The sequence below is a fragment of the Perca flavescens genome, chromosome 3 (genome assembly GCF_004354835.1).
Source record: "Perca flavescens isolate YP-PL-M2 chromosome 3, PFLA_1.0, whole genome shotgun sequence".
Lineage (NCBI taxonomy): Eukaryota > Metazoa > Chordata > Actinopteri > Perciformes > Percidae > Perca > Perca flavescens.
Window position 1 is genome coordinate 7,330,802 of NC_041333.1, and position 12,038 is coordinate 7,342,839.

Here is a 12,038-nt window from a genome sequence, read left to right on the forward strand (position 1 = left end):
GGTGATAGACGGGCCAAATCAACCATTATCAATCTTTCAATGAAGGAATACTTTCTAATTTGGATAAAACTTGCGCGATAGCTACGCTCATCTCATCTGTGGAAGCCGCCATGTTGTTTAGACTCAATGTTTAGACGTCACACCTAAACCCGCCTCAAAACCAACTCTGATTGGTCGGTCGTTTGGGGGGGAATAAAAGAGAGACCGTGAGTGCGTGCGTCCTTGAGAACTGTTACTCGTATAACTTATGTTGTCAGTTAATTGTAGCAGTGACCGACATGAAATCGCCATATGTCAGACTGACCTGCCTGTTACCAGTCATAGCCGAGCACGTGAAAAAAAGCCAATTCCGGTCACGGGCCGGTCTATTGGTGCATCTCTAAATTATTTCAGAAGCTAAACGTTAAGTATTAATGTTTTCTCTGTCAAGTTTATGTCTACTGTTTTTAGTTTTGCTGTTTAAATATACCTTGATAGGCCTATTAGCTGCAGGGACATTACTGTGCAAATAGAAACGTTTATTTACTGAAAGCAGCCTCTCTCATCATTAAAGTAGATCTTTAAAGAAAACACTGATACATTGCTACATACATCATTTAAAAAGCAATAGCCTACAGAGACAGTAGAGAGGGAGTGAAAGTAATTAATTTTGGTGGGTTTGAGTGGATGATTTAAGTGTAATTGATTTGAATGCCGTCAGATCTATTTTTTTATTTTCTGTGAGACATTGCAACACTAATAATGATAATGTAGCATACTTTATGGCACCGTTTGGTTAAATAAACCAGTTAATGCGAGAACTTTACTCTCGTTCCCAACGCGTAAAATTACAGTGGGCATTTGTTTACAGATCTGTGAATGAATTAGGGCTGCAACAAAAATAATTATTAAAAGAGTTGCCAACGAATTTCATTATTGAGACTATTACACCACTCAATAAGTCGCGGAGATGTTAGAGTATTAAAAAAAAGATTGAGTTGAATGCGGAGCGCAGCAAAAAAAAAATTTGATGATTCAGCACCTAAAACGTAAACATGTTGGAGTCCTTGATGAGGAGGAAGGGAGTTCAACAGCAGGGTAAAGTCACTACAGAATGCGCATTCTCACATAATAGTCCTACTTTTACACATGTTCAAAATAACGTGGTCAGATCTGTAGTGACTTTTAACAAAACATATAGCTATTGAAATAAGCCATGAAGAATGACTTGTTTCAGACGCTGCCCTGGGCTAAAAATAAGCCAATATTCAGTGTCCTGTATAACTTTAGATTCAGCGATCCATTCATTCTAGGGCTGCAACTAATTTTAATAATCGATTAATCTGTCGAATATGTTGAATAAAAAAACAAAAAGGATTAATTAAAGTAAAAGGTAAATAACCCATAGAGTAGATAAAGACAAGGCGTGCACACACACACACACACACACACACCTTATTCATTAAATTATTACCATCATTGTAGTAAGTGCAAGTTCATTTATACACCACATTTGAACACAGCTTAAGATGACCAAGTGCTATGAAAGAATTTTAAAATGAAATTAAAAAGTACAATAATTGATATGGGACAAAGAACAGAATATATACAGATTGAAAAATTAATTGGCCAAAAAAAGGCGAGTGAATAAAAACATGTCTTTAGTCTTGCAAACTATACCACCCCTGCTTTGCTAGCCTATTGTTATTAACGAGCTAACACCAGCCTGTCATGCTGGATAACGAGTAAACACTAGCACCAGAAGAGCTACTGGAGGGATGTTAGTTCCTCACTTAAAAATGCAACAAAAGTAGGATTCTGTAGTGACTTTACCCTGCTGTTGAACTCCCTTCCTCCTCATCAAGGACTCCACATGTTTACGTTTTAGGTGCTTAATCATCCGTGCCATGCCATGTCGCTTTTGCATATCTTGCAATTAACACGTTTTCAATTTATTTAGTGTGAAATGCTCCCACACCTTGGAAGACTTAGGTCGTACCGATTTCTCTGCCTGAGTGGCGTAATAGTCGCGCGACACAACAAATCGATAATGAAATTCGTTGCCAACTCTTTTAATAATCAAATTTTATCACTGTAATTTTACGCGTCGGGGACGAGAGTAAAGTTCTCGCATTAACCGGTTTATTTAACCAATCAAACGGTGCCATAACGTATGCTACATTATCATTAGAGGTGTTGCAATGTCTCACAGAAAATAAAAATACGCACTGTGCATACAGAATTACTTCTGCCTGCAGCTTAATATTCTAAATATAAACTGCGAAATTGTGATGTGTTGCTTTAAATTTAGCTGACGCTAGGACTTGTGGGACGGCATTATCTCCTTTCCTTTCGTAAAGGATGGTCCAGTGTATCCTATGCTAAAGGAGGTAACAAAGTAAGCATTGAAGCACCTTTCCTTATCACTTAGACAATTCGAACGGCTCTTATGATGGAAGCCACTTCTTCATGTCATTCACTCCGTTAGGAACCTTCCTAAGCAAAATTTACTGTTCTACCGCAGCCAGGACTTTTACTTGTACCAAGAGTATTTTTACAGTGTGGTAATAGTACTTTTACTTAAGAAAAGGATCTGAATTCTTCTTTCACCACTGCTAGCTAGTTGCTTTTAAGGCTGTGAGATGGCCACGCCTCTTCATTTAAATAACAAGTAGAAATAAATGGAGAGGGAAATAAATAAATGTGACATTTAGACTTGGGCGATCTTTAATATTTTCAAATCATCCAGTTGTAGTTATGTGAGATTGCGAGGGGATCTCAACGCCAGTCTGACAGGCTACGATACATAACTGGACAGAACATGTTATGGATATGCAGAGCGGCATCCACTTTAAATCAATGAAACTGGCTACACCGACTTGTCCTGCCTCCTGCTTGGCTGAAGTGCTGACATGCTTCGGTGTTGTTTTCGTCTTGCTTCGGTAGCTCAATGCAGTTATTTTGTCATATTCCTCATTACAGCGGCAAATTATCCACTTTACATTTGAACCTAATGTTACACTAGTTCACTGAAGCACTCATACTCCTCCCATACTTTCCACCACAGTTGTTTACACGATATTAGCTCTGTTAGCTACTTTAGTTTAGCAGTTAGCGGTGGCTTCTCACACACTCCGGCTCTCCGTTGATCTGCGTGTAAAATGTAGCCATTTCTCTGCCTCCTAATGTGATAATTGTACATGTAATAACTAGGGTTGGGTACCGTTTGGATTTTTACGATTCCAATGCCGAACTGGTACTTTTCCTAAACCCATTCTAGAAAAACAATAAAGAAAGGCTCTTTTATAGTTGTTTTTTTGTTATTGATAATTTAAATTTAACAATATATTAACATTTTAAAGTACTTAAATATAAAAATAAGTAAACCTAAGTCACCTAACACTAGGGGTGGGGGAAAAAATCGATACAGCATAGTATCGCGATATTTCTCGTGGCAATACTGTATCGATACACAGGCGCCAAGTATCGATCTTTTATTATTTAAATTGCACATCAGAATTTAACTTTTTGGTAGTATAATAATAATAAAATCAATTGCTTATTCAGTCCACCAGATGGCGCTGTTTGTTTTCTGGTGAGGTCAGCGGGGTGACTGTCAGCGTGCAGGAGGATGTAGATAAAATAAACATGGCAACGTCAGAGAAAGAAATCAGAAATGCACCATCTGCGTTTAAATCAAGTGTTTGGACTTTTTTCGGATTTTTTAACAAGGAGGGGACAACTGAGATGGACATGAGACATGGGATTTGCAAGGAGTGTCGTATGCAAATAAAATACTCAGGGAATACCACAAACATGAGGGCTCATCTCACACGCCACCATCCAGAGTTAGCGTTAGCCGAGGACGGTAAAGCTAATGCTAAACCAGCTCCGCCGAAAAACCAACCAACACTGGACACACTTAGCTTGACAAAGCTACCTCCCAATTCAGAGCAAGCTAAGAAATAACTCAAGCCATCGCCTACTTCATGTGCAAAGACCTGCGTCCATACAACGTTGTGGAAAATGAAGGATTTTGTCACTTGCTAAAAACACCGGAACCAAGGTACGTGACTCCGTCGCGCTTTTTTTTTGTACTCATTTTAATTGTAAAAAATACCTGTAGTAGCACAGCAGTGCATACCTGTTGGTATTACAGTCTAGTCCACCTTAATTAAAAATGCAAACAGGTCAGTTTGCCAGGTGTATACAACATTTATAACATATTCATTAAAGTGCTGGTTAGTTAGTTAGCTTGACAGTCACATTTTACAGCAATAAAATTCATGTGAGATGAACAAACAGATGTTGACAAAGTTTTCCTTTGGGGACATAATAATGAAGTTGGAAAAAAGGTAATAAATTGCAATATATTGCAGAATATCGCAATATGTTTAAAATCGCAATAATATCGTATCGTGACCTAAGTATCGTGATAATATCGTATCGTGGTACCTCTGGTGATTCCCACCCCTACCTAACACACAACTACAATAATTTAACAATAAATAACAGTTACACTATTAACAAGTAACAACAAAATAAATGTTGAGTTGGTATGCTAACTAAACCAGCTTTAAACTTGAGCAGTTCTTTTGTAGAAAAATGACCATATTTGCTTTCTCTGGTAATATACGACACCTCTCCTGATTATGGCATGTCCTGCACAGGAGAAAACTCTCTCAGATGGTGTCGAAATGCCTGTATAATATGATTAATAAACAAGACATACTGATTCCACAATCACTTGTGTTGTAAGCTGTCTGCACTGACAGCTCTCAAGATATCAAAACACTTAAGAAGAAGTGTAGCTACTACCTTTCCTACACATCTTTTTTGTGGGTTTAGAGGTAAAATGCAATAAAAATTAAGGCGGGGTGCTAACGTTTTAGCTCTATACAATCCCTACTTTGCTAATAAATGTTGATTCCTGTAGGTCTTTTAATTACACTTATTTTTTAACTATAAGCCTACTCTAACGCCTGTTCTGCAACTCCTAAAGGCAACAAGCAAGTTCAGTGGTTTCAGTCACAGTTAAGAGGTCGCAAACAGTCACAGTGCAGTCGGTTTAGGGGAGCGCTGCAGCTCCTTTAGCTCCTGACCTAAAGCTAACAAGCTAGTATAGTAACCAGAAAAAACAAACACAGAAACTCAATGCAAGTTACTAGAAAGGAGCAGCGTATATTAGTAGTGCCACTAATATAAAATGTAGTGGTTTTCACCTGTAATTCAGAGGGAAAATATTTCAGTCAACACATTAAGTGGAACCAAAATGAGGAACCGAAATTTGCGTTCTAATGCAGACCAAGTAGTACCTGTTTCGTAGGATTTGGTTCCATAGTGGAACCGGGTTTTGGTACCCAACCCTAGTACTAACTGTAGTTAGAGGTGAAGCTCCGCAACAGAAAAACTTGATCGTTAACGTTAGCTGCGGTTAGTCCACAGTAACGTTAATCGGTGCGGGCTGACCTAATGCAGCTCCCGTCCCCTGGCAGCAGCCAGAAAGCCAGGTAGGCTGGATGATTGTCCGAAAGAAGCACTGCCCATCAGGTGTCAGCTTTGTAATGGTGTTGTAGAGGAGACAAGTACGATATTGGGTGGTGTCTTTTGGTAAACTGACTAGATGCTCTCGCTGTTTCACTTCCTGCCCGCTGTCCGAACGTCCTGCGACTTGCGTGAAAATAGACCTGGCAAGTATCTTTTAAGGGTGGTACGGTTCATGAAAAAAACATCCGAACCGTTCGGTCCACATGTATCGGTTCGGAACGTGTGTGTGCCGCATGGTTCGACGCATGCGCAATGTGGCCTCGTGCCCGTCAGGTGCCCCATATGTGACCTCAGTGCGTTTCCCTTTCACGCGAAAGAAGAGGTGTGAAGAAGTTACCAACAAAACATACAGCGAAAGACTGTGGAAAACATTTCAGGCCGTCATGCCAACCTGTATACATTTTAACATCAATGTACATTAAAGTTTTTTCACTCGCTGAAGTGGCTGCAGTTTAGATCCTGTCGGGTCTCTGCAGAGGGAGGGGCTGCTCAGTTGTCACCGCGACTGACGCGCGCACACACACAAATACACACAAACACACACGGTGGATGCAGGAAAAAACGGAGAGGAGACGTATACAGGAGGGCCTGACAGCTACGGTCGTTATTGTATGTACAATGATAAGTCCAATAAGTACTTTATCAAACCGTATGCGTGTCCCAGCCCAGGATACGAAATTAACTAACAATGTAAACTGTTTTTATGTTTAACATATTCTGACTTATTCAAAAGACGGAGCTTTAAGAGTTGCTCTCTTTTTCTTTTAAATGATACATTTTTGTAAGAGCTACACTGAAGTTGGCAGTTTCATAAATGCAAGTCATTTCAATTGATATTCTGTCATTCATGTACAAAAAAGGCACATAAGTTCCTGTAGATGGCAATACACACCCTTTTTTTTTGCCAAATAAATGAAAAGCTTGTTGAATTCACAACAATGTCTCTTGCTGTATCAAAATCTCAGCTAGCTTTCCTCAGAGATGGTCTTAATAATGTGCTTAAAGTCAAGTCAAATTCAGTTTGTGCATGATTAGGCTACATGATATAACTATATAATTATTTAATGCTGTATCCTACATTGTGGATAATTAAGCTACATACTGTATGCTGAAGTATATTTCTGGAGTGTTAAAGATTAAAAGAAAAAATAACAAGAACCGTACAGAACCAAAAACCGTAACCCTAAAACCGTGATACGAACCGAACCGTGGGTTTTGTGAACCGTACCACCCTTAGTATCTTTAGTGGAGTGGAGAGCCGCTTCACGCTTGATTCCAAATGAGGTCTGTGGATTGCACAGTAATAGCGTTAGAGAAGGCTAGCTGTATATTATTATTATTATTCTTACTCCAAGCTTCTTCCCTTGTAAATACCTCAGATCTTCACTCTTCACACACTACGCTCCGATCTACACATTACTGTTTACCTTTTCCTGCTACAACTGAATTCCCACGGGACTTCAGCGCAAGACTACAACTAGCCTTCTCTAATGCTATCACTGTGCAAGCCACAGACATCATTTGGACCGTTTCCATGTAGTTATGTAGTCACTGATATGGTCATAATCACTACAGTGCTCAATTACCTATTTTTGAGGGGGAAATAAACTTCAAGTTTGCGTGGCGAAGGCATGACCTGTCCTCATGGATTGTCGGCCGCGGCAGGCGACGAAGGTGGAAAGAAAGCAGATGGAAGGATGCCAGTCGGGCCTGCTAGCCCAGCTAAAAACATGTACTAGGTTCTCCAGTCAGTGCCCTTGATCAGCACTGGCTCAGATCTGGAGTTGGTCCCTGGGCGCTGTAAATGGCTGTCCACTGCTCCCTTGAGGGATGGGTTAAATGCAGAGAATGAATTTCGCTACATGTATGTGACAATAAAGTACCTTTACCTTTTTAAGGGAACTACCACACAGACCTCAACTGCCAAGACTCCTACCCACCAACGCCAGATCGATCGCACACAAAATGGATGAGCTACAACTACACACGGAACTGCCGCGTGATGATTATCACTGAAGCCTGGCTGAACCCACTCATCCTGGATGGCAGCTAGCAGGGCGAGTTAGCTACCGGCAGGATCGAGACAGGGCAGGTGAATTTAAACAATGTCCGAGTTGAAAACGCATCTTGTTGTCACGTAAGGGCCCTGTTCATGTCACAGACATTTTAATTGCATTTTCTGTCTGTTAAGAGGCACAAAGGCACTCTTTAGAACATGCCCACACAACTGCCTTTTAGCTAACTGGGAACTCTGGACGTAGCTGCAGCAACTCCAGTTTGCTAGCACCGATTTTGGTAGTTTTTTTCCTATCGACAGTACTCGCATATTTAAAGCAAGATTTATAGCAAGAGTCACTTAAAAATTGGCCGGAGTTCTCCTTTAATCTTAACAGAACTAGGGGTGCAACGGATCACAAAACTCACGGTTCAGGTAACGGTTTTGAGTCACAGATCAGTTCAATTTTCGGATCAGCAGAAAAAAAAAAAAAGGGGGGGGGGGAATTTAAGTGATTTATTAAAAATGTAATAACTTAACAATAACTTCTTTCACCAGTAGATTGCTGTTAAACAAAAAAAGATGAGGAAAGGGTATTTATAATAACTATGAATGCATCACAAGGTTTTACCAGTTTTAAGTAAACGCAACTTTTAGTCACGTCTATGTTGTTTTTGAGACAACAGCAGTGACAAGTGTCTTTTAGCTCATGGCTTTAGCGGCAGACTGTTGTACGTCCCGGTGTTGGAATCCTGTACAGTGAAATACAGTCACACTTTTACACCGTTTAGCTGTCAGCATTTTAAACCGTGTTTAATCCAGTTAATTGCTAGCATTAGGCTAAGATCAACGTTACCTGCTGCCAGGTGTACAGTTAGGGTTAACTAGCGCTCCATGCAACGATGTTTCGGTTGCCTCTAACGTCCATTTTGGAGCATCAGAGGGCAGTGCAGACATTTAGCTAAGTGGCAATGAAATCTATTCCGTCCGCTAGATAGGCCTACCAGTAATTTAGGCATCCGTGCCATATTAGCACCGGATTTTAAAATGCGCCGTTCATGTGAACAGAAAATTGCGTTGCCTGTATCTTTTCACGGCAACTCTCCATAGAGATTTATCAGCCTACTTTAAGTATCAGCAACAGTAAAAAACTATTTCACACCATTATTATAGTTAAAGCTTGCAACTGATCCGCCCCTATCTATTTTTAGATATAACATTCTATGATCCATTAGTCTCTATCGATAAGCTCGGACCTTATTTATTTCAATACCCCAAGCACACTAGATGTCCAGCAGATTAACAAGAGTTAAATATTTTAGTATCAATAATATAAACAGCATACTTATTGAGAAAAAAAAACTAAAAATAGACTGACTGAGAGGCTTTATTTGGGGATTAAGGTAACAATAATCAAGAAGGGGATATAACACTTTAAACCAATGGTAGTAATCCAAGCTGAGCTGCTAAAGCCCAGCTACAATCCATGATCGTTGGCAACTAACACCAGATGCAAACACCTCTGAAGACTAAACAAAGCCAAATTACTTTTAAATGGCAAACAATTTTTCCCCCAAAACAAACTGGTTGTCAGATTTCCCTTTAAACAACACACCAATTAATTTTGGTAACGCAATCTGAATAGGATAAAAAAGATGATGCAAATTCTACAAACCTTGTGGATATATCTAGTAAATGTGATACAGATGTGAACAGTTTCGATATGAGCAAATGAAAGTAATGTTAATTGTAGCTATATAGCTAGATTTCTTGTGGAAAAATAAAGCTTTACTATGGTTGTTTCACCTGCCATATCAAGCAGACTACCTGACAGTGCTTGTTATGAAATACGCTAGCAGGGAGAGCCGCATTCATTCTTACTACTGACGTTTCCTCACATGCCAGTAACTGAATTTGCTCATATGAATACAGCGTGCTAACCCAGTCACATCTTATTTGTTTACATTAGCTACATAGCTAGGCCTGCTAATGTTAGCTAGCTAGCTGGCACAAAGGAATGCGTTTAGCTGATATACAGACGCTTATGTGCAAGTTCAAATATCCCTGACATATTGCTTTATTTTTTATTATATTGCAATTGACCGACTTGGTCCGTACAAATCCCAGGACAAATGCGCAATAACGTTCCATCTGCTAATTCATCGTGGAGACGACGCTAGCTAAAAAATACCTAATCTTCAGTGTTTTGCAGCTGGTATTACGCGCAATACAAAACAAATTTCAGTCGAAAAACTATCCTTGTTGGGAAAACGCATCTTTAATTAGTTTTTTTTAAAAGGACCTCGTCTGTGAAGATGTAACGTTAGCCGGAGCGGTGGGGCCTCAAGACTACTAAAGCTTGCTACACCCATCCACTGAATCAACCCATCTTACCTGCTCATCAAATCTAGTAATCACGGCCTGGACCCACTCCACTGGTTTGTGAGCCGCCATGGCCGGGCGGGGGGACACCGCAACGTTCTGGTGATAAATCCAAGGTATAGGGCTGGAGCTGACAGGCTTATTTATGAATTAAAATGTGTCCTGAATCGATGGTAAAGGACGAAAGGGGCGAGTATTTTTCCCTTTCTGTAGGCTTCACCATGCCACCGCCATGACACACCACCGGAAGTCTTCTTCAGAGAAATTGATAGGAGGCGTTGGAGACCAGGGTCAAGCTAGCTGGAATAAAAAAGACCACTTCCAGGCACAATCTTCAAAGTAACGATTGTTGAAATTTTCGAATTAATAAATACAAATGCATAGGTGAAGGAAAGACCAGTTGGAAGGTCAAATCTACACTTTAAAAAAAGAAACTAGAAATCCCTGTTTCTGTTAAAAATTCTGTATTTTTAGCCCCTTAACTTAACGTAGTTTTGGACATCTTGAATTTGATTTAATACTAAAATTGTGCGATGGATACTAGAACTTCCGGATTTGTTAGCGATAACACCACATAGCTGTGATTAGCATTAGATGTTCTGCTCAACCAACCGCAACAGTTTTTTGAGATTACTATTGTTTTATTTTGAAATTAAAAAAAAATCTTATTTCCGCTACTAATGTAAAACATTCTTGGAAATTGGCAGATCGTTTGGAAGGTTTGGAGAGCATGCGTTAAGTACGATCAGGCCTATCAGATTTCCATTATACATTATACTGTTTTAATTAATAAACGTCAGTCCATTTTAATATTTTTACAAAAGAAAATGTACACAATTTGGAGACTTAACAGTTGCAATTACCTACTCCGTATTTTATGTAGGCTATAGTAGTAGGCTATAGTATCATAATTTTAAGGCTATTTAAACACAAAAAGTGTTATCTAGCACTTTAAATTTTCAAAATCAGAATTTCAATATCAGCTTTATTGGCCAAGTGTGTGTACACATGATTCGACAATTTCGTTGCTCTCAATAGTTCGCACAGAAAGAGAGATAAAACTAGAAAATGCATTTCCTGCAGAAAATGCTTGTGAATGCTGAATAGCTAAATTGCTAAAACTGGATTAATAGCTTAATCCATAAGAAGAACTTGAAGTAGTGAGAATAGTTGGAAAAGTGGGAATGGTTTTAATTAGTATAAATTTCATTGAAAAGTTGAATAACACCACTAATGTAAAAAAAGATGTGGAATAATTAAAGTTTTTTTTAAAAAGCTAGGGCTAAAGTTAAACTGGATTGCTGGTTAAAATGTATAGAAGAAGGTGAACTTGTAGGAAATGTGGAAAAGTGATAATTGTTCTAGTTAGGGCCTGAGCGCCGACTGCGGCAAAGGCCCTATTGAAACTGAAGGAATTATTAGGGCCCGTGCGGCGACAGCGGCAAAGGCCCTATTGAAACTGAAGGAATTATTAGGGCCCGAGCGCTGACAGCGGCAAAGGCCCTATTGAAACTGAAGGAATTCTTATTATTATTTTCTGCAAATGAATTGCCTTTTTGAGGGCCTTAACATATTCAAAAACTCACCAAATTTGGCGGTCGCATCAAGTCTGGTGAAGATTTACGTATTTTAAGGGTCTCGGAAAGAGGCGCACAAAAATGGCTCGCTAGCGCCCCCTAGAAAGTTAAAAAAATTGAGCCCCTGCAGTGTGTTTAGCGTAGACTCACGAAACCTGGTACACATATGTAACACGTGACGATGTACAAAAAACTTCATTAGAGCCATACCCTAAACCCAACAGGAAGTCCACCATTTTGATTTCAAAGTTCGAAATTAGTGCGATTTTGGCCATTTCCACATAAGAAATTCCTAGAGATTTCATCCGATCAACTTCAAACTCGGTCTGTGCCATCTTAAGCAGTAAAAGATGAAAAGTTGTTAAAAGAAAAACTTTTCGTCATAGGGCATGGCCGTGGCGGGGCGGCCATTTTGTGCGTTTCGCAGCCGAAACAGGAAGTGGGTGTAAGTCGAATGTACATTGTCCAACTGGCTCGAAACTTTTCAGGATTTATAAGAGTCCAACCCTGAGGATAAATAAAGGCTGATATTAACTTAAAGTCATAGCGCCCCCTAG

At 39.6% G+C, this 12,038-nt stretch overlaps 1 protein-coding gene across 7 annotated transcripts in view; it reads right to left on the minus strand.

The window, feature by feature from the left end:
* nf1a (neurofibromin 1a) overlaps positions 1–10,167 on the minus strand; it is a 282,226-nt gene extending 272,059 nt beyond the window's left edge. For all 7 annotated transcript variants that reach the window (XM_028569967.1, XM_028569974.1, XM_028569961.1 and 4 more), the window contains exon 1: positions 9,917–10,167. In XM_028569967.1, the coding sequence (XP_028425768.1) occupies positions 9,917–9,976 (60 nt within the window). In that variant the 5' untranslated portion in view covers positions 9,977–10,167. The remainder of the gene's footprint in view (positions 1–9,916) is intronic.
* Positions 10,168–12,038: the final 1,871 nt, after the last annotated feature.